The sequence below is a fragment of the Symphodus melops genome (genome assembly GCF_947650265.1).
Source record: "Symphodus melops genome assembly, chromosome: 14".
Taxonomy (NCBI): Eukaryota; Metazoa; Chordata; class Actinopteri; order Labriformes; family Labridae; genus Symphodus; species Symphodus melops.
In genome coordinates, this window is record NC_136704.1 from 21,696,885 (window position 1) to 21,719,913 (window position 23,029).

The 23,029-nt window shown below is 42.8% G+C and overlaps 1 protein-coding gene across 6 annotated transcripts in view; it reads left to right on the forward strand.

The window, feature by feature from the left end:
• myo3a (myosin IIIA) overlaps positions 1-23,029 on the forward strand; it is a gene marked incomplete at its 3' end in the record, with an annotated part of 57,895 nt that overhangs the window by 22,280 nt on the left and 12,586 nt on the right. For 5 of the 6 annotated variants that reach the window (XM_079360898.1, XM_079360895.1, XM_079360896.1 and 2 more), the window contains 22 exons: positions 3,273-3,349; positions 5,732-5,877; positions 8,237-8,302; positions 8,415-8,570; positions 8,988-9,029; positions 10,239-10,335; positions 11,574-11,690; positions 12,151-12,255; positions 12,425-12,508; positions 13,350-13,552; positions 14,652-14,750; positions 14,837-14,951; positions 16,169-16,295; positions 16,637-16,847; positions 17,074-17,221; positions 18,975-19,128; positions 19,519-19,607; positions 19,702-19,831; positions 20,784-20,857; positions 21,102-21,143; positions 22,582-22,662; positions 22,781-22,986. In XM_079360898.1, the coding sequence (XP_079217024.1) occupies positions 3,273-3,349; positions 5,732-5,877; positions 8,237-8,302; positions 8,415-8,570; positions 8,988-9,029; positions 10,239-10,335; positions 11,574-11,690; positions 12,151-12,255; positions 12,425-12,508; positions 13,350-13,552; positions 14,652-14,750; positions 14,837-14,951; positions 16,169-16,295; positions 16,637-16,847; positions 17,074-17,221; positions 18,975-19,128; positions 19,519-19,607; positions 19,702-19,831; positions 20,784-20,857; positions 21,102-21,143; positions 22,582-22,662; positions 22,781-22,986 (2,569 nt within the window). Of the gene's footprint in view, positions 1-3,272; positions 3,350-5,731; positions 5,882-8,236; positions 8,303-8,414; positions 8,571-8,987; positions 9,030-10,238; positions 10,336-11,573; positions 11,691-12,150; positions 12,256-12,424; positions 12,509-13,349; positions 13,553-14,651; positions 14,751-14,836; positions 14,952-16,168; positions 16,296-16,636; positions 16,848-17,073; positions 17,222-18,974; positions 19,129-19,518; positions 19,608-19,701; positions 19,832-20,783; positions 20,858-21,101; positions 21,144-22,581; positions 22,663-22,780; positions 22,987-23,029 lie in introns of those variants that run through there. The other variant, XM_079360900.1, reaches the window with a different exon arrangement.

Consider the following 23,029-nt stretch of genomic DNA (forward strand, 5'->3'; position numbering starts at 1 on the left):
AAACATAACAGCAGACATTTTTAACACGTGTCTGACAAAGAATGATCAACGCGCGTATCTGCATAGCAATCTTAACCGACCTAAAACACGACGCGCCTGACTCTTGATGTTGCTGGTTGTATTTAAAAAAAAAAAAGAAACTCTCGTTAGAAGTCGGTTAACAAACTTTCAGAGTTTGAGATCACCACAAGAGGCTTCAAGGTCGCACTGAAGATATCGCACATTCGAGGCGATTATCACAAACAACATCTGTCCATATTTGTCACGATAAAGAGATTTCATTTGTTTCGTACATCTAATCCCTGAGTGTCCCTCTGGATAAACTTGCAATGGATCTTGAAGATAGGAAGGATTCAGTATCTACAGAAGTGTGAGGAAGAGACTCACACGACCACAGATTCAACTCTCAGAAGACCAATAAACATCCATGCATCTATTTTGAGTCCTATGAGTAATGAGTAAAAAGTAGTTGGACCATCTACCAGCACCAAACTCAGAGTTATCTCTGCCGGATGCTTCGTCAGCGCGCTCTGCTCTCATATTTCCTCCTGTCGTTCTAATCTAAAGCGTTTAGAGATAGCGGGTAAGCTAAGAGGCGTTGTTAATGTGACAGGAATGCTAAGCTGTGTTTCAGCAGCACTGAAATGAGACGGGTGAGAATAGATGTACACATTGGAGGTGAGAAAATGACGCCGGACGCAGCATCAGCGTCATCATGATGACTACAGAGGGTTTAACTGTTTGTCGCCCGTGTCAGAGGGGAAACAGAAACCTCGCTCTCTTACAAGACAAAGGAAAGGTCTTATAGGTCTTATATAGAACAGATAATCATTGACTTAACACTTTAGTCCACACTACATTATTATCCCGCTAACTTGCTGGATAGCCTCAGAAATTAGGAGAAAATGTTTGTGGTCCCCCACAGAGGATGAGTCATAAGGATTTTCATGATCCAGTATAAGACTTCCATTTTTTGGTTTTGGATAAAATACTTTGAGGTGGTATGGACATTAGTATTCCTAACATACAGCTTTCATTTCGGGAGTCTCTTTAACTTTTCCCTGACAGTGTCATAAGATGAAAATATTTATGCAGCAGCATGATTGTGCTTCATAGCAGAGCACTTACCTCGAATGATGAACACGGTAGGAAACGCACCTGCTCGCTGGCTGTATAAATGTAAAAGTACGAGTATGCTGAATTTAGCATTTAGCTCAAAGCACAGCTTTAGACCCTGAGAGCCAATAGCAAGGCTGGAAACTGTGTGAAGTTGTGGCTGATAACAGGGACATCAGGAACAACATGTATCTGACTTTCGTTGAAACGCAAACTCTTAAGTCCTCAGCCTTTCAGCTTTTAATGACACAAAGTGAATGTTCTGTCGTTCACCTGAATCAAAGGTGTCAGAGAAGACCTGGAACACTTTGTAGGCTTTGCTAACTTTTGATTTTTGCAGATTTCAAAGAACAAATTGATAGTTTGTCGTGAAATGTCTCTCAGCTGCTGCCAAGAGCTCGAGAACAGCAGGTACAAAACCCCCCCAAAACCTCTTATGTTGTTCTGCTGACAGTATGAATTCTTACCAGATAATGGTTATGGCGTCATCAGAAAAAAAGGGGGAGTAGGAGTATTCTCAAAAACGCAGAGTGACGAAAATGGAAATAAAGAGGGGGGGCCGACTTACACGCAGGCTCTGCGTCACGCTGCGATTAATGTTTTTTTCATATGGAGGGGTGCACGCTACACTAAGCAGCTGAAGAGATAAAGCCCCCGCAGTGACTCATCAGCTGCAGAGAAACAAAATAGCAAAGAGATGGACCCAAAAAGAGTGAGGGGGGGTCGATAAGAGGAGCTGTTCGTTCATGTGCCTCTCATGAATATTCTAATTGACAGCGTTATCTCTGCGATGATTATTAAGTGTGGACCACCAGGCTCCACTTCGGGCTAATGTAGTGGAAAGAGACGGGCAGTGAGAGCTTTTATTAACGGGGGGCTCTTTGTGCTCCTGTACCCTCACACACTCGTGCACTCTCATACATACTGTGGCAGATATTTGTTGTAAAACTACGGGTTTGTTATCACTAATGTGGGCTGATGGGAAACTGCAGAGTGGTTCGGCTGCCACATGTCCCTCTGTGTGTCAGTGTGCAAGCATGTGTGTGTGTGTGTGTGTGTGTGTCAGTCTAAGGCACATCTCCCCTTCTTGCACGTGATTTTAATCCCTTCTGATGTTTGACACAGAACCGTTTTTCTCCGCATTGCTCATCTCCACCCCTGGCTCTTCCTCCCCAGCACCATCAAAGCCTCTCTACTGTTACTGTACTGTCTTGAGAATTGGCTTCTTCCACTCGACGATTGTATTAGAACTGCATGTATGTTATATAATCAGTTTACCCGCGGTTCATCCCCCTTTTATTATTAACCTGCCAAAAAAAACAATCTGCTTAAAAAGCAGCTTCACATTTCAGTCTGCATATTTCAGATTCTCACAGAAAATAAAGCGAGACATACAGTGGAAGACAAAGAGGTTAGTGTGCGGGCCGCATGTCGTGCATCAGCAGATCACCTTTTGTTTGTGGCTTGCTGCTCATGTCTCCAGGCTCTGCTTTTGTCCTGGTTGCTGCTTCAGCAAAAGCCAGCCTCTGGGAAGCATCACAGTGTGCGCTAACACTGATCTGTCTGGACTGCACTGAAGTCACGATTGTGGGTCAGCTTGTTCCTCGTTGGGCTCTATATAAACACGTTAAATAAAAAAATACGTCTGCAGAACATTTCTCTCTCCTCTTTTTGCATAGAAAGGTAATGTGCTCCTGAAAGACAGTGACATGATGTCTTAAAGCCGCCGAAGCCTTTTTCACAGTTGAATTCTATTCAAACATTTGTCTTGAAATGTCTGGCAAAATCACAACAAATGTCGTCAACATTTGTTATTCAAATTAATTCATCAGTTTAAAAAAACAAAAAAAAACAAAAAAACACTGCAGCTTTATGGCTGTATGTGTGTGTGTGTGTGCCTCACTTGTTCGCAGCTTCATCAGTCGGATACGAATAAGGTCGAAGAGCTCATCATCTCCATATCTGTGCAGCAGCATCCAGCTGTTCACTGTTCACTCTTCCTCCTCACAGATCATCACTTCTACTCTCCGGCTCCATTTCTGGGAAGAATGATGAAACACAATGTCTACCAAGTTACTCACATCGGGTTGATCTTCTCCACTGAGTTTTGAGTGCGAAGGCTGAATTGTCTAAAGTGTGTATTGTGTTCCCTGCAGGTGTTTCTGCCCAGCTGACAAATACCCGCCTAAGGAGGAACACCTCTGTGGGAACTCCCTTCTGGATGGCTCCCGAGGTAAAGTCAAACGGGGCTATAAACGCCCCCACAGCCTCCTCTCTTTTCCACTACATTAGCCTGGAGCAGATCCCAATGGGCCACTGCTGGTACTCATCAGAGAGATACAGTAACACAGTCTGATACAGCGTGCATGAAAGTATGGAATGGGCGGCCTTCATCTTTTCCCCTTTTTTATGATAACACAGTGAGCGAGCAGCGCCTATAAATTCACATGAGGATCTTTTCACACCTGCAAAGAGACACTTTATCTTTACTCTTAATGCTTAATGTAACTTCCTCTGTGTTGCAGAAGGACCAATAAAAAACGAGGACGTCTCCTCGCTTTATTTTTGAGTTTGACGCCACATGTTTTCATTCTTCATACAGTTGGAAGCAGCTGCAGACCCAGATGCACAGATTTAAACCGAACAGAAGTTTGGATTGACAGTGCATTGTGGGTAATGTAGGCCCCTGGTTAGCCAAGGCCGATGAACACATGGAAATCCAGATTTCTTTGGCAATAGCAGCCCTGAATCAGTGGTGTCGGCTTATTGTGCTGTTGGGCTACGTGTGTTATTAGCTTTACATGAATCATACTTTCTGAGCCATGCACATTTATGTTAATGCTGAAGAATTTAGATGACATTGGTGTTTGATATTCTGCAGGGTTGAGCTAATGTATTTCTGACCAGAGGCCTGGTAAAGCAGCATTTACAGATCATTAAATGAACTCAACATAAGCCAAATGTGCTTTTTGATACTAAGCAGTTCCTGCATTTTTTTTGGCTGGTTTTTATTTCCCATGCTTCTGTTGATCATGTGTTGTCGTGGTACAGAAGTCTCTCAGAGACCTAACACGTGGCACGCCAATGAAACAAAGACATGACCTTGTGACTGTGACTTGGGGAGGATGCAAATGGACTTTATCTGACACCATGACGGTGAAGTGAAATGATGAGTTGTGAACAGCAGCACTTGTAGGAGGACAGGTGAAGTCAGAGCCGACACGTTTGAAGGGTATCAAACACGCACATTCAATTTGATCATTCACTGAACTGAACCTACAAACTCCTCAGAGAAAACCATAAAGAAGCATCCCATAACCCCACCTCGCTCCACACTTCACCTCAGTAAGGGTCAAGATAAGATTAGCTGCACTTGCAAATTGCAAGCGCCGCACGTACACTAAATCTCACATTTAAATACAGAGATTTACTCGCAGCGTGTGTTCTCATTACACAGGAAGGAACTCTTTGAGGGTCAAAACAAAGTAGACAAGGATGTGTTTTTACATGAGGGTTTGCATGCTGTGCAAATCACTCATTAGAATATGAGTTGGATGACCTGCACTGTCGCGACTCAGAGATTTTAATCTAATTTGTTTAAGATGTTAATCAACCAGGTTCTAAGAAAGAGAACAGCTGGAGACGAATCTAGAACCAGAAAGTCTCTTGGTGAAGTCGTTCGGAGGTTAGCACGGAGAGACCAGGATATTTTTAAAACCTTCAATAACTGGAGTATCTCCATAAAGGACTACGTTGACTGAAAGTGGGTCAGACAGACATTCACAGTCTGACCGACTTCCTAAAGACAATAGGGTTACTTTTTGTTGAAGGGTAAGTTGTTTCTGTTTTGTGTTGGATCTTTTTTTTTTTTTAAACTAATAATTTGGATTTCATTAGAATACATATTTGGCATTTTCTGAGACATTTCGGTCATTATAGGTTTTTTTGTTGTTGCTGATTTGAAAGGAGCAATCTGTAAGATATCTACTGAACAACATCATTACATGACCTTACTGTGTCAGACATTAAGGAAACATGTTATGTTGAAGGGCTGGCCTCTCTGACAGCGTGTTATCCTCAGTTTTGATAAAAGAATGATTTGTAAGACAGCTCTCTCCAATGTTATGAATTTAGACTGCAGAACCCCTTTTTATAAACGCTACGCTTTAGAGCCACACATTGATTATTGTGCGTTTCTTCATGAAGAGGTGAACATGAATAATGAGTCTCTGGGACTTGATTTTCCCGGAGAAGTGTTTTTGTTTGTGTATTCTGGTACAGGACGTTTTATTGGTGATCTTTAATGATCTAGTCTGTGTACATGTGTACATGCCTGTTGGGGATTCAAAATGTATTGACTTCAGACATTTGACCACAGTGGTGCCTCCCACTCATTGATGATTCATTTTGTTGATTGGGTTCCATGTTGCCCTAAGGGCGTCGTAGATAGACTGTGTGTCTGAGTGTGTGTTAACATCTTGTCTGTACTTTCACCTCAGGCTGAAAGCTCAGCTACCGTATATGTTGCTGTTTTCTTAATTCACTTTCAATCACCGTGTGTGTGTGTGTGTGTGTGTGTGTGTGTGTCTTGTCTTCGTTTTGTTCTTCTCTGTAGGTGATAGCGTGTGAGCAGCAGCTTGACTCCACCTATGACGCTCGCTGCGATGTGTGGTCGCTCGGGATCACTGCCATAGAGCTGGGAGACGGAGACCCACCTTTGTCTGACCTCCACCCAATGAGAGCCCTTTTCAAAATACCCAGGTGAGCCTCTGTCACACCTACACAGCCATCACCATCATCATCATCATCATCATCATCATTACATCATCTGCCAGTGTCATCAGTGTTTGAATCCTGGACGCCACAATGTTACCAAATGAGCCATGTTCCCACGGAGCAAGTCGGGCCCGCCGTCTGCAGTTAGAAGCTAGGCGTGTCTCCTCCCCACCAGCCTGAATAGTTTCTAACCACATCCAGGAACTGAAGCAGAACCTTCGACCAGAGAGCTAGAAATCATTGATGAATCATTTCATTGTGAAGAACCTTCTTTACTTTAGAGACACGACCCGCAGCAGTGCAGCCAAGACGGGTGGATTTGTCATTCACTGCGCCGATGCAGACTGTCAGAAAATGAAGACAGGGTAATGTCGGGGTTCTACTGGATTCAAGAAAAAGCCATCTCCTCGACCTTAAAGCAGGGATTTTACTGTCCTCACGCACGCACGCACACACACACACACACACGCTGTCTCCAGACAAAGTGCAGTCTTTCCATTTCAAATGGCTTTTTCCTGCTCGCAGGGCTTTATCCATAAACCCCTCCCCTGCTGGCACTGGTCCCATCCGTCCTACGGTGGGAGGCTGAGCGCACAACCACACGTTTTTTTTTGTGTTTTTTTACATTTGAATGTATTGTGGGCTGAAGGTGAAAAGTAATTGTTTATCATGTCCTGATACAAGTGTGTGGGCTGCATAAGCACTCACCGTCCCTGTCAGCGCCACAACACAGCACTTTGTCCATCAGTGTTCCTGAAGACAGACACACACACACACACACACACACACACACACAAAGGCTGCTCCTGTGTCCCCGCTGTCCTGTGTGTTTGCTCTGGGGGTCGCGCTCCCCAGGAGCCATCACACAGCTTCCCCACAATCTATGTGACTGCTGCAGCCAGAGCTTCAGGCTGTGTGTTCACACTCGTCTGTGTCCTGCTCTCACTGCCCACGCTTCCTTAACCTACTTATTCATCATGTACATATGTTATATTTACGTTATCTCGTGAGCTAGGATTTCTTTTTTTTTTTAGGATCTTTTCAATTTCATCTTTATGTTCGCCAGAATTTGAAACTAGTAGGTAGAGGAGAACCAAACAGAGGTTAGTTGTACAAAATACATCTTCCAGCACATTTTTTTAAACCAACATCATGAGCATCTTCATATCCATTTACACATTTTTAAAAAAAAAATGACATCTAGTACAGTCTGTTTTCATCAACAAAATAAGTCTACTACAACAATAACTGTAGAACAGCTTCCTATGGCAAGACGCAGATAAACCACAAGGCCCAAAAAAAAAGGAAAGACGAGCAGCAAAGCAACATTTCAATGCATGTACACGAGCGTAGTCCTGAACGTTCTCGTCTTTTTCCGCCTTTCTCTTTAAGGACAGAAACAGAATAAGATAAGACGGGGAGGGATTGGGATGACAGAATGCATAAGTCAAATCCCCTGCTCAAAGTATCACTCTCAGGCAGGTGAAAGATTACCAGCGCTCTCCTAATTACGCTCAAGTGTAAGGATTTAAGCTTTTATCTGCCGTAATGTGCAAAAGAAAAAAAAAAGAAGATATGAATTAACGTCGCATATTAAAAAATGTTCAAACGACTGCAGAAACACAGCGGGGGAAAAAAATACAAAGTTGACCCAAGTAAGTGGAGCGTAAACAGGAAAATCCAGCCTCAGAATGAAACACTCTGATGAGGTCTCATTTAAATAGCTCTCATGTGACCCTGTTTGTCATCCAGATAGGAGAAACACTTTAATAATCACAGCATTAGCAGAGCTGACGCCAAATAAGTGTCTGCGCTGCTTATTGGTTGTGTTGTGGGATAAACAGAAGATGTATGCCCTCTCATTAGGCCAATTTATCGCTGTCACAGCCAATGGGTGAAAGGCTACGATGCATTAGCAGAAGGCATTGACTTTCCTACCACTTGCCAGGAACACTCTTGTAAGAAAGTACTTAAAGCAGAACAAGAATTTACAGCAAATTAGCTCCGTTGTAGGACATTTGTGAGGCCTGTCGGCTCGACCCCTGAACAGCATGCGTCTGTTTAAGTGAGCTCTTTGTGAGGATTTTAAGATCTGGACGTCCATATTTGAATTGAACTTTTCTGACTTTTGCCAATCAATTCGTCTGCATGGACAGCACACAGCTGCACACCTCGGAGCGTTCGTTACTCCGTCCTGCTGCAGAAACACCTCTGGGTGTCTTTGATGATGAGTAGTTAAGATTTCATCCCGCCGTTCCACCCCCGTGCCTCGGCCTCCCCGCCGCAGCCTGCATAAATCTCATCTCATCTTATCTTTCCCGTTTATTTCTTTCCTCTCTCACAGAAACCCTGCGCCGACTCTTCACCAGCCTGAGCTCTGGTCAGACGAATTTAATGACTTCATCTGCAAGTGAGTGTGGATGCTCAGTGCCCAATCCCCCCCCCCCGTGAATAAGACAGAAACTAGGCACACTTTGAATATGAATATAACACAACACACTCGTCATTGTGTCCCTCTACAGATGTCTTATCAAGGACTTTGAGCTGAGACCAAATGTGCTAGACCTGCTGCAGCACGCGTTCATCAAACAGATTGTCGGCAGAGAGAAAATCCTGCAGAAGCAATTGATTGAACTCATCGATCTCAACCAACAAATAGGAGTTATTGAAAAAACAAGGTACCGTCTGAACTTCCTTTCTGCACGTCTCCATTCTAAAATCTCACGTTTCTTCATGTCGTGCTGCTTTTTTTTTTTCCATTCCCAGCAGAATCCTCACACGCCATAAAGTGTTTGACAGAGTTTGTTTAAAAAAAAAAAAAAGTAATCCAAAAAAAAACGTACAATCTGCAAGCCTCCCTGTCACTGGGTCTCATATGGTCGCGCTGCAACTTAACTTTTGCAGTCAGTATAATCCAAATTACCCTGCTTGCTGGATGTTTTACAAGCTCTGTCACCCCTCACATAAACAACAGCTCAATCCTGCTCCAGCTTCATTCTGGGCGCTGGCTGCACAGTATGAGTCAAACTGTTGGCTCAGTAAGTGTGTGTTACCCATGCAGTCATGAAATGTTAATCCTATTTCTGTCGTTTAAGCCATCATGGAAAGACAGACAGACGCAGAGACAGTAATGACAGGTAACAAATGCATCAAATGACCTTCATGAAACTGTAGGAGTAGATTATTATTGGCTTATTTCTAGTGCCGTCAGAAGTCTTGCTGTAGTTGTGATCGAACATGTATTTGCAATCAACTACATGGGCTGATTTTTAGATGACACGCTTTTACCCTGCTCTTACTCACATTGTTGCCTCTCTTACGATACAGTTTGTCGCCACATTGCCTCTGTGTTTAAACCAATGAGCTGTAGAAAAGGGCTAGGAAAAAAAAGCAGTCTACTAACTATTTCAGAATCCGTATCCTGCTGCTGTTTAAAGCTGCAGTGTACCTGCGAGCATGACGCTCACTGTCGACTAACCTCAGCAGTCCTTGAGCTCCATACCACACAAGTCTTTGTCAAAAACCTACAGACGCATGAGAGTATTAGCAGAGGTGAAATTGCAATCATGGATGGAATTGTTTTTCATTTCTTTATTTTATTTGTAAAGAGACCTTGTACGACATTAGCATCTAAAGCATTGCAGCAGAGTTATCTCAGAGCTAGTTTACATCGGCCTCCATCATGAACTAAAGGACGATGCATCTCAACGTGCTGCTTATCTGATGTCACAAAGCTTTTCTGACGTTGCATTATGGGAAGAAAACAAAACGAGGAAAAGCAAACAAAATGCTTGGCCTTTAAGGCTTCAGCATGGTGCAGTAATTTCAAGCACAGTTTGCTGATGTGATGAGGATGATTTGATATTTCTTTAAACCAGTGTCTCAAATAATTTCAATATTTTCCTTAAACGTCAGAAGTCACATTGTTGCAGTGGATATTTCAAAGTTCAGTATGTAAGCGCATGTTGTTTTGACGATTTGATGTGTTGTTGTATTTTTGAGGGGCAGACAAATAAGTCAGCTTTTAGCGTATTCACTAGACGATCCCATCATTTCCTCCTCGAGGAGTCTGGTGGAGGAGATGAAAGCACGTACAGACGGTTTCCATGTTTCCTGCAGCATACCGACCTCTGAAGAGTGAACACTTAGATCTTTATCAGGTTGAAACTTGGATTGTGTGGACTTACTGTCGGCCCGTTCTAAGCGAAGGGATGGTTCAATTTGCCTCAGCAAATATCATGCACTGCTACAGTGTGTAGCACATGTAGGCTGGCTTCGTCATGTAGAGTATAAACAGTGTTTGCTTTGCTCAGTCAGAGACCTGACTGTGTCTGTTGTGAGTCTAGGCATGAGCGCATTCACACCAAAAGAGGAAGCCACATGAAGACGCAGAGTGACCCGGACGAGGTGGACGACCTCGCCACCCTCGAGGTTCTAGATGAGGTAAGACAGTGTGACATATCTTATTCAGTATTAGTCATTATAATTATATTTTTAGTTAGCGGGGCCTCCGGTGGCCTCGCGAGTCTGTGGGCCTGGGTTCATATCCCACCTGTGGCTCCTTTTCCACATGTCATTCCACTCTCTCTCCTTGATCTATCCACTGTCACACATACAATGGCTAAAAGCAATACATAATAAAAGATTGTAAAAAGCAGCCATAAGCAAAGATGATTAAGAGTCTCCTAAAACATAAATAAATGATGGGGAGCAGCAGATCTATGGTGCAAACATGAACGATTCTTTTCCTGTTAGGTGCATATAAAGTGCATAGTTACAGTCAGTAAGCCTGCTTTCTTTTATCCCTTTTCCTAAGACTCATTTTTGGGCTGTTTTATGCTTTTATTGTAGAGACAGGACAGTGGAGAAATGAGGCCTTTAAAACTGCCTTCGTACATGGTGCACGTGGACCAACCTCTCACCCACCAGTGCCCCAGGAAGCTTTTTTACACTGAGCATATTTAACACAAACCATTTAAATACCAAAAAGGTTGTTTTTTTTTGCCTCTTTGGATCTTTTGATTGTCTTAAACAATTCTCCTCAGCAGAGGATTTCAAAGATAAAGTTCAAAGTCTACGATTCAGCTTTCAAACAAAATGTACTTTCAATCTCAATGTTTGAGCAAGGTAGGAACATTTGTTCACCACAATTCACATGTCTGAGAAATTGAGCAAACCTCATGTGCTGAGGAATATGATGTCGGTATTCTTAAAGCTTTTTATTAGCTCATCAAACGGAGCCAAGGTCTGTTAGACTATGCCACTGTTAACATGGACGCTCTGCATCAATTCACCCCATCTCTCCTGCGCTCTGTTGTACGACTACAGAGAGAACGATCGCAACATTTCTCACACAAATAACACAAAGAGCAATTTATCATATCCCAGCGCTGCATTGGTGTATTGAATGATACGATCAGTCTCAGTTGCCAGCGGATATTTCCAACCATCTTTCAAAAATAACCGGCTCTGTCGGTATGAGCGAGGCTGTTGTTGATGCACCTGGCCTGGCAGCGAGACGACGGGAGAATGAATCACCGTGCGAAATGGAGAGAATAGATTGACGCAACAGGCCTTGACTTGAGGCCGGACGCACGCTTAAAGCGCCGCTTGTTTTCTCCCATCACACGCTCCTGACAATCGCTGAGGTGTTAATTTTGTTTGTCTTTTTTTTTTTCCAGAACACAGTCACAGAGCAGCTTCAGAGCCGCTATGGAAGAGATCAGATTTACACGTACGTTGGAGACATCCTCATCGCGGTCAATCCTTTCCATAAGATGGAGATATACACTCCTCAGGTCTGTGGATTTAGAGATGTCTGTGTTTCTTCTATGCACCTGTGCCTTTACATTGGGTCAATAATGCACTGAATGTAGCATCTCATTAGAGCCTCTGCAGCTCCTCAGATGGATGCGTCCCATTTAGCCTCGCCTTCCACACAAACACACACACTCACACACACACACTCACAAACACACACACTGCACCTGTTTCTCTGCCATACCTCAATGACTTTGTTTTCAATCAATCATGTTTTTCTTAGCCTCAAGTTAGCAGACACTTTTCATTCCTACCATCCAGCAGAGTCAGAATGTGTTTGTCTGGGCATGATGTCCGAAGTGAAGCAGTGGAAAGTCGAAAATCAACCTTTGAACACACGTTTTGTTTGATTCTATACCTTTAAATGTTGTATCTCACATTCAACCCGTGTATTTAAAATACGCATTATATTTATCAACCTTCTTCTTCTCTCCATAGTTTAATAAGATATACATCGGGGCTAAGCGTTCTGCTAACCCTCCTCACATCTTCGCTGTAGCTGATATCGCCTACCAGTCCATGGTGTCGTACAACTCAGACCAGGTGATTTAAGCTACATTTCAGCATCCTGAGTGAAGACCTTCCTTATGTGGAAGTCAAGTTGTTGTGATGAATTACTAGTTTATGAGCTTTTTTTTTTTTTTTGAGTGTTATTAAGTTTGTATGTTCAAAACATCTGCATTCGTTTTCCTCCGTGCCTGTTTGTCTTCAGTGTGTTGTGATCAGTGGAGAAAGCGGAGCCGGGAAAACAGAGAGTGCCCATCTGCTGGTGCAGCAGCTGACTGTTCTTGGGAAGGTGAGTCACAGGTTTCCCTTTATGAGCTCTTCACTCCCTACAAAGAATTTGTAAAAAAAAATAAATAAATTTTAATCACAAGATAAAGAGAACGGGCTTCACTATGTTAAAAAAAAACATCAAAGCTTCAGGTGTTTCCAGGAAAGCAGGGCATTGTGACTTAAGGTCAACGTTGCAATGTTGATGTCGTTAATCGTCCTATTTTTAGACGGAGTACGTATGCATGGTACAGTGTAAGCAGACTAATGCCCAACTCGCTGTCCTGTATCAGGAATTAATCGCCTCTAATGGGCACCTGATGGGGCATTATCACTCACTTAACTTTCAGTTTTAGGATGTAAATGAAATCTTTGACTGACAGGATGATAACGAATCATAAAAAATAATATGTATAGAAGTGTTTGAGACTAAAAGAACGACATCATTGAGTTGAGTTGTGCATCTTCGCCTGCCACCTGTGCACCTTTCAGTCAACTACATTCAGAAAATCAATATCGTAACTGCCCCGTCAAAGCAATTTCAAAATCCTATAAGCAGTGTGTTCAGCGCTGCAGCTGATGCCGGTTATGATCGACAGCTTGATTTACTTTTTGCATTTTACACAAGCGGAGGAAATGACAGTGTCACCTTTGATGAGTATGATGTGAATTAAAGGGCACATGATGGACATTCCTGCAGAAGAAGTGTTGCTTTGGGGTTGACTGTAGCCGGGTGGTTATTCTGCACGCCCCATGTATGGAGGCTACGGTACACAAGTGGGGTAACCGGGTTCGAATCTCACCTGCAGCTTCTTTCCCTCATGTCCCGCTGCTCGAATAACGTTTTGTTTTTTTCTTTTCAGGCCAATAACCGGACGCTCCAGGAGAAGATCCTGCTGGTCAACAGCTTGGTTGAGGCTTTTGGGAACGCCTGCACCGTCATCAACGACAACTCCAGCCGCTTTGGCAAGTACCTGGAGATGAAGTTCACCTGTGGAGGAACCGTGGTCGGAGCGCAGATATCCGAGTACCTGTTGGAGAAATCCAGAGTCATCCACCAAGCTGCGTAAGTTTCACATCCTGCCTGCTTTTTTTTTTTTTTTTTTTATGCCTAAAGGAAGCAGCCCCATGACACTTCTCTCTGTCATGACTTAAATTTGATAAAAACATCCATATGGATTTAAAGAAGGCGTCCTAATGTGTTCTGAGAAGGTCACTGTTCAGCCTGCTGGCCAGGGATCAGTGTGTAATGGAATCTGTCTTTCTTCTTTTCACTTTCACTTCCACATCTGACACTGGAGGTATTTGCCTCCGACCTGCTCTCCAGTCAATCCATCTTTACTTGTTATCATGTGTCTGGGGAGCCGAGCGGGTCAAGTGGAGGGGCTGGCTTTATTTCCTGTTTGATCAAAGATTGGTGTCTTGCAGATATCCTTAGTGGAACTTCAAAGGCAGACTGGAATAATTTGCTCGAAAACAGACAGTCGGGGTGAGAGGGTTTGTGTGTCGCTACATTTTCCCCGAGCTTGTTATAAAACTCGAATGTTGGAGGTTTAAGAAATAGTTTGATGAAAGGAGAACTTTTGATTGCAGAATATTAAAAGGACTAAGCTCGGTTTCCCAAATGTCCATCATTATTAGTGTTTTCACTAAGCCAATACATTATAAACACAGAGTTAAAGGTAATATTACACGAGTCAGTCGGCTGAGGCTCAGTGGTTAGTGGATGAATGTGACATGCAGTGTGAAAGACAAGAAAATGACTACAGTCCCATTAACCATAACATGAGTCAAAACTCTTTGTTAATGTTACTTTTGTCCATTGACCAACAACTGTCAGTGCAGTTAACGTTGAAGGTATTATGCAAAACAATCAAGCATCATCATGGATTTCCAATGACAATGGTAAAACTCCCATGATCCCACACTACCTCAGACTGCAAATAAAATGTGAAAACCCCAAAAGTTGAGTATAGTTTATATAGCTAATACGGGTCTGTTCGGTAAACTGTGAGACTCTACAGAGTGCTCTGGGTGTCAATGTGTCTGAGCAGTCAGAACCCTGTGCTTTAGGCCGAACATTGTTCCATTCTTCCTCTTAAATTTGTGTGAAATCGTTTTTTGGGATGACTTTTTCAAACTGTGTCTTTACGTGTTTTCCACAGAGGGGAGAGGAACTTCCACATCTTCTATTATATTTACGCCGGCCTCGCTGACAGGAAGAAACTCGCCCACTACAAACTCTCCGACAGCAAAGCTCCCAAGTAGGTTTGACATCCTCCTGGCCTTTTCTCTTGAGCACGGTTATCGCCCCGCCTCCTGATCTCTGTGTTTGCCTTTTCATCTGCAGGTACTTGTGTAATGACCACATCAAACTTGGACCTGACATCGTGAGCAACAGCTTCTACAAGGAGCAGTTTGATGCAGTGGAGCAGTGTTTCAAAGTCATCGGATTCACCCTGGAGGTACAAACTACTGCATTAATTACTGGGCACAAAGGCGTGAGTGGCCTTCCCTCAAGCTTTTACAGCATAACCTTCATCCTAACGTTCATGCAGACAAACCTCTCCCTCTCCTTTTAACACAAGAAAATCTGTGCACGACTAAGAGACAACACGGAGACTAATGCTTAAAACAAACAGCTTTAAAACGAGAGTAGATGTCGTTCCTCGTGTCCGCCGTGTGGCATGTGATGATGCTACGGGCGCATGCAGGCAGTCAGCTGCTGGCAGTGTGAAGGTTAATGAGGCCCAAAGAGCTGATTGCCTCTGGGATCCTCACGTCAATAGTACTTATCCTGTAATCACTTGGCAGTACTGGAGGAACAACCTACTTCTTATCTTGCATGAAATCGAGGATCGTGTGAGGAGAGGATCTTTGGGGCGTGCTTGTTTTATTTATGAAACTTGTTTTTCGGATATGAAAATGTTTACGATTTCATTTCGCACGTCGAGCTCGTTCACAGATATTTAAATGTTTTCCTCGGATGAATAATGGCTTTAGTCTCGTTTATTCTTGCAAATCTTACTTTTGGCTGATGTGTTTGTGAGTGACCTTTTGACCTCTTAAAACTTTTTTTTTTTTTTCACTTTTGATTAAACCAAGCTCTTTTCCTTTTTAGATTTGAATGATACCATAGTTTCATGCCAGCTCACAAGCTCGTCTGTGGCTGTGACGGAAAACCAACCATTCTCCCTCATTCTAAAAGATTGCATCGACAGAATGACGTGCTCGAATTGATTTATATTGGTGCATATTTATTTTGCTTTGTTCATAAAAATGCATTTCTTTGTATTGAAGGTGCTTTTTCAAAATGTTTTGAATCTGAGGGTACACAATAGAAAAAATGTAAATGTGCAGAAGTTATCAACGATATACCCCCGATATCCGTCCATTTATGTAGACATTTGAGCAAACAGGTTCGAGCACAGATGTAAAGAAAATATCTTCACCCTGATGGTGCACATTTATTGTAAAGTTGTGGAGCTGTTCATTCACTCTGCTTACAAGGATGTAAAAAAGCATTAAGAAGACTAAACGAGCACGTCCGTACCTTTTAAATGTCCTATCTTGGTTAGCACAGAGAGCTAAAAGATGTACCTGAAGACGTTTGATATTAAAGTCAAATATGACTTCGTCCTAGCTTCCAGCTTTTTCTAAATTAAAGCTGTCATTCTTGCAGGAGCTGGGCAGTGTTTACAGCACTCTGGCTGCCATCCTCAACTCCGGAGATATCGAGTTTTCTCCGGTTGCCTCGGAGCATCAAACAGACAAGAGCATCATCTCCAACATTTCTGTCCTGGAGAACGGTGAGAGCAGAGGAGGGGGGGTCGGTGGATGATAATATTAAACCTAACATGACATGAAATTCCTCTCTCTCTTTCCCAGTCCTCGCAAAAAAAAAAAAAAAATCCTCCAGATGAAACATGTTTTGCTCTGTGTGTTGTTTCTTCTGCTATCCTGCTTTGCTGCTGTAACACTGTACATTTCTCAGTTTGTGAGATGAATGAAGAATTATCTTAAATCTCTAATATGTAAAGTCTTTCTTTGGTTTCATATTTTTATGACTGATCAAACAAGGAGACCGTTAAGCTTCTTCTGCCTCTTAAATATTAACTTTGGTCCCGTCCCTTATCATCTGTGTCCTCAGTGGCGTCCCTGCTGTGCATCCGCTCAGACGAGCTCCAGGAAGCCCTGACCTCCCACTGCGTCGTGGCCCGAGGGGAGACGATCGTCAGGCCCAACACGGTGGAGAAGGCGGGGGAGGTGAGGGACGCCATGGCAAAGGCCCTCTACGGCCGCCTCTTCAGCTGGATCGTGAACCGCATCAACGCGCTGCTGAGACCTGAGAGCAACCAGGGGTGAGATAAGGAGTGTTGCGTTTGGCTACATGGTGAATACAGAACGGGGTCATCTAAGAAAGTCTGCGTGGATTACAAAGTGTAGACAGTACATTTTATAGCTGCCAAGGTTAAAAGATGATAGCTGGGATCAGCAGGACAAACAAATAAACCATGAGACACATCATTCTCAATTTTAAAAAACTGCATTCAAATAACCGACTTTTCCCGAACATGTCGCCTCCAGAGAGGAGGACAAGGGCCTCAACATCGGCATCCTGGACATCTTCGGTTTTGAGAACTTCAAGAAGAACTCCTTCGAGCAGCTCTGCATCAACATCGCCAACGAGCAGATCCAGTTTTACTTCAACCAGCACATCTTCGCCTGGGAGCAGGTAGAAAGCCTGTGACAGGCGTCCACCCGAACGCGTGACAGCGATTTGAAGAACGAGCGGTTAAAGTCCTCCTGGGAAAAAAAACAAAAAACACTTGATCTGCATTTCTCACCTTGGCGCTGCCTCATTTCCATCGAAATGGTGATAACGTGTCATCATTTGTCACGCCGCGTTTTAAGAGCGACGGCAAGGGTAAAAATCTGCTGCTGTCTTTATTTACTGGGGAACAAGGTCCGTGATTGTCCCTTTATGCAGTGTCGTGGGTGTGTTTCGCCTTGAGGGGGCAGAGAATGGTTTGCTCATGTTAAATGATTTGGTCTCACCCATGGAGAGGAGCTATAAATCATTCTAAACGAGGGTCAATTAGGAGTTGAAGACATTTTACGTTTGACTTAATCTCACTCTTGGGTATTATTGGCACCAGGCCCAGACATACATTTGTCCTATACTGCCTCCATATATTCTGAGTGTGGGGGAATTGAATAGAGCTGTGAGCTTTATAAAAGTCAACTCTACATTAAAAAGGTAAATGTATATCTCCATCATGTGTTTTTCCTCCTACACTTCTATGTTTCCTTATGAGTTTACACTTGCAGCTATATTGTCGGCATCCCTGCGGAGTTCCTAACGGGCTTGTTTCCTTCACAGCGTGCAGCTCATGCTACGATAGGCACGCTGATTTGATGTTGTTTGTTCCCATTTGTTCTTTTCCTCTCAGAATAGAGGTGTGCCGTAATGCTGCTGAGTCATGCTAGCAGCTCAAAGAGTCAGTCAAGCTGACGTGATCAGGTTCGCCGAAAACAAGGCTCACTTCGCCCTGTAGGCCACGTTCATCCAAAAGAGGGGTGGGAAGTCAGAGTTCGAACACGGGTTATATAACACAAACTAATTCTGGCATTCATTTCGTATTGTTATTGGCTGGCTGCTCCTGATGTCGAGTTAAGACTTTCTAAACATGTGGGCTGGAAACAGGAAGCTGAGGGAACATAACATGAAAGAATTTCATTGGAAATTGTGATAGATTATCATTAAAAGGTTGAGTCATTATACATGGCCAAATAAGTTAATACAATGGTGTGTAAGGTTATTGCCCAATTAGGAAAGAGCTTGTATTAGTGGTACTATGAACTGGGAGTTGTTGGCGACATCCCCAGAAAAACAACAACCTTGAATCCTGTTTGTGCGAAGCTCTGCTATCAACTCAAGTAAACTGGACTTACTGTGTGGGAACAATCAATAAGGCAAAAGGACGAAACACATCTGTTAATTGAGCTGTGTATCAATATAATACAGGAAAGTAGATTGATAATAATATGACTTAAGAAGAACACTAAAAAGAGATCAAGTTAACTAAATACCAAAGATTTTTTTTGGCAGAAAACTTCCCTTCTTTCGCTCCCCTGTTGGTGTTTTCCACTTTGCACGCTAGAAGTCCTTTTGTAGGAGCCAACACTGATAATACATGATGAACCGTCTTTAAAAAGTAAAATATGAAGTTTATATTAATGCAAACTATGAAAAATTAAAAATGCTATTTGTCTTTGTTCCAATTATTTTCAAGTGTTCAAATGTTACAGAGATACAAAGTTGACTTGGTGGTCGAGCCTGAAAGAGCGGTTTGTCTCAGAATAAAGGACAACAATAGATGACCATAAACAGATAGGGAAGTCTTGGTAAAAAGCCAAAAAGAATGAATGCAGCTGTCTGTTAAAGCCGTGTTTATATTCACACAGTGTTTGGCGTTTCTGTACAGGATGAGTACCTGAACGAGGAAGTGGAGGCTCGGATGATCGAGTACGAGGACAACCGGCCTCTCCTGGACCTGTTCCTACAGAAACCCATGGGGATGCTCTCCCTTCTGGACGAGGAGAGTCGCTTCCCACAGGCCACCGACCAGACTCTCGTAGGTCCGTACTTTTTTGGTTGAAATGTCTTGACACGTTGAGGGAGGATTTGCACGAATCTTGTTCACACATTCGTGCTCCTTTGACAACCTGGAGCAGCTGAACAAAGTCCAATCCTTTTTTTTTTTTATAGAGGTCAGAAACAAGAGGGATTGTTAAGCACAAGAGAGAACAGCATGTATTTAACTTAAAGTGTGTAAACAACCATTTTAGACCAATAAGCAGCTGCAGAGCCTGCAGAACATACAGTTCATGGCGCGATCACAGTGTTGCTGTGTTCTTTGGTTATGTTTCTGTGGACAATCATTTTTTCTGTTGAACATCTGCACACTGCTTCCTTTAGTGATCGTCTTTCAATCAGTCAGTTAACCAATGAATAATTTAATGTTTCAGACAAATTTGACGATAATCTCAAGACAAAAAGCTTCTGGAGACCGAAGAGGGTCGACCTTGGCTTTGGCATCCATCACTACGCTGGAAAGGTAATGTATATCAGACTGTGAAAACATGCACAGAGTGTTTTATGAAGACTGTGTTGGACTACATTTTGTCTTTGCTATCTCCCAAACTCTAAAGGTGATCTACAACGCCGCAGGCTTCCTAGCCAAGAACAGAGACATGCTCCCAGCCGACATCATCCTGCTGTTAAGGTCGTCGGAGAACGAGCTCACTCGCAAACTGGTCACCCATCCCCTCACCAAAACTGGTACAATGGAACAAACAGAAGCAAATAAAACTACGTTTTTTTTTCTGCTACAACTTTTCTAAACTGTTTACACACTTCTCTGAAGACGTTGCACAACACATACTCAGAGCCACAACAGGCCATTGTTACTTATTTTAGTCCGAGGCTTTTCTCTCTTGTTTGCCAGATTTCTTTTTTTTGATGTAATGGGTTTCTCTTGGCTGCCAGAGAATCCTTTGTTGGCAGAGCGGACTGCCAGCTCTGTCAAAATCAAATTACAAGAGCCAATAATTGCATAATCACTCTTAAAGCTGTCGTAACCCTGCGTTCCTGTTCCATTCCTTCATTCAGCAGCGAACGACACGAAAACAGAACGACTCCTGACCTCGCGGGGTATCTGCTCCGTGGAGTTTGTTTAAGTTTTAACGCATCAACTTTTAATGTTTGAACAGTTCTATACAAAGGTCGGTCGTGAAACAGCATTTTAATATGTGAACATAATGTTAAAGTGATATGATATTGTTACCCGTTTCCATACCGTAGCAACAAAATACAGGTCCAAGGCACCCAATAATGGGTCATTTCCTGTTTTCATTACCCAAATAATACAGACATAGTCAGCCAACCTCTTTGAATTTTACAAATACATTGGCAATATTTAGGCCCCAAAATGTTTCCAATGCGTTTTTACAATTTAGACAGTTCAAAACACGACTCATTATTCATCTTTGGTATTTTTTTTAATAACATCAATCTTTAAAATAATTGCGATTGTACGGCTGTAAAACTTTGACAACCTTCATGAGGTATGACAGGACTGAAATCTTTATGATTAATTATTTATGATCGAAGCCTGTATAAAGTCCTGCTTCTGTGCACAAGTCCTCCATGTACGGCTGCACTTCCTGTCCTCCTGTTGAGTAAAGGAAGTCTCTGCTAACTGCCTCTCATCCTCCCTGTATTTATTTCACAGGCAACCTTGCCCACACCAAGGGTAAAGGCATAAACACCTTGCGGACGCCGTCACGCACCATCACCTTCGCCAAGGTACTTAGAGCGCAGACTGTATTATCACTCTGTTATCTTTTACACCACGAGCTTCCCCCTGAAAATCTCTTCCGTCTGTTTGTCCCTTCTCCCTCGCGCTGACACAAAGCGCTCTTTTGCCTCTTTTGTCCGTGCTGTGTTTGTCACTTCTTCTTCTTTCGCTGTCATTTAATCATCTTCTGTTCTCGTCTGTTTCTTTTGAACCCTTTTGCTGCGCTCCGTTTCTTCATTTCTTTTGGGGAAGATGGGAATGCTGACCTTGTACAGTTCTTTTTCTTTCACTGAGGTAATGCACATCAAATCACGTTGTTAGCAATCAACATAGTTTGTTTCTGGTGGATTGTATTAAATTAAATACAATAATAGAATACAACGTCATTCTTTCCTGATCTTACAGAGCAGCATTTGTTCACCATATGAATCCTCTCTCACTCTGTACAATGATAAATGTCAGAGTTTTTATTTAGCGTGGATTCGACTGAAGGAATTTCCAGAGCTGCATATGTAAGAAGTAAAACCCTTTGTACTTTAAAGTTGAGGATTTATGAGACTGTGTGGATGATACACGCTGTGTTTGGGGATATAAAAAAAAAAACAAACAGCCTGCTCAGCAAAACTTTTAACACATCTTGAGCAAACAGCGCTGCAGGAAGACTTCATTAAGGAGTGAGAATGACGACACGCTTTATTTGCAGTATTTATTTGGCAAGAGAATATAGAATAATAATACAATTCAAACAGATGAAATATGACACACAAAGCAGGTTGGTTAGCAATAAAAAGCACACGCACAGGGCCTTTATTACGATGGCAAATAACAACACTGAGAATAAACACACATTTGTGAACTTTACTGCAATTCTTACTTCATAACATCGTGAAGTTATTTCTTACTATAACTGCAGGACTGTATTACACTGATGGTGCAAACATGTTGAGTCGACATGTTGCATCCAAAGCTTTTAGTAATCAGCCTGAGCCTCTGACAGCGCTCAACGTCCAAACAAACCAGAATATTAAGAACTATGAGACCACCTTCAGTCTCTCTACTGTGGCGGGACGAGATTGCACCTTCCTGCTGGATGAAGCTTTCTGGCAGCTCGCTCTCCAAAAAAAGCAATCAACAGTAGTAGCAACATTTAAATGCCGCCTGTTTGATGAGTTCTTGAATCTATTTCCATTCATCTGCATATGTTAGACAAAAAAGCTCATCAAAGGAGCCGCTCTAAAGAGGCACGACGAGCGCTCAGAATGCTGGGAACGCCGTGAGGCTGATAGCTTAGTGAAAACTGGTTTCCCCTCAGTCTACCTGTACTGAGAAAGAGAAGAAGAACAGCTCACTTCCTGAAGTCACAAAAGTCTTTTTTTTTTGTTGTTGTTGTCTTTTTGCCTCGCCTGTAAGGCCTTTTGGTCAACTGAGGCTGTTTTAAACATTGCTATATAAATAAACTTGACCTGAAGATGAGACAGATTTCTGCAGAGTTTAAACTTATTTGGCTCATTTTCTAATCTCTTTTGTTGTTGTTTTTTTTGTAACCTTCCTCAGAATAAATCTCATTCCTGATAAAATAAAAACAGAAACAAACGTGCTTTGCCTGAAAAGCTGAATATGTTGAGATGTGATTTTATCTAACTTTGATGCTTCTGAAGTTTCCTTGCAGTAGAGACTCTAAGCACAAATTGCTATTATTGATTTTCACCTTGTTTTGTTTCTGCTTGTTCAGCCGGGTGAACCTGGAGACACGCCGTACCACCCAAGAGAAACCACCAACATGAGAACGCAGACGGTCGCGTCCTACTTCAGAGTAAGAAGTTTTTTCTCTTAAATCAAATTATCATTGTAAGATGTATTTTACCTCCGACATCCCTCTCAACAACTTCCCTACGTGAACCTGTAACGACTCTGCCTGCTGGCTTCTCCAGTACTCTCTGATGGATCTGCTGTCCAAGATGGTGGCCGGGCAGCCTCACTTCGTCCGCTGTATCAAACCAAACAACGACCGCCACGCCAACAAGTTTGACCGGGAGAAGGTTCTGGTGCAGCTGCGATACACCGGAGTCCTGGAGACGGCAAAGATCAGACGACAGGGCTACTCCCACCGCATCCTGTTTGCTAACTTCATTAAGAGGTCAGCTGACTCTCAACTCTTCCCTGGGAAAATAATTGATATT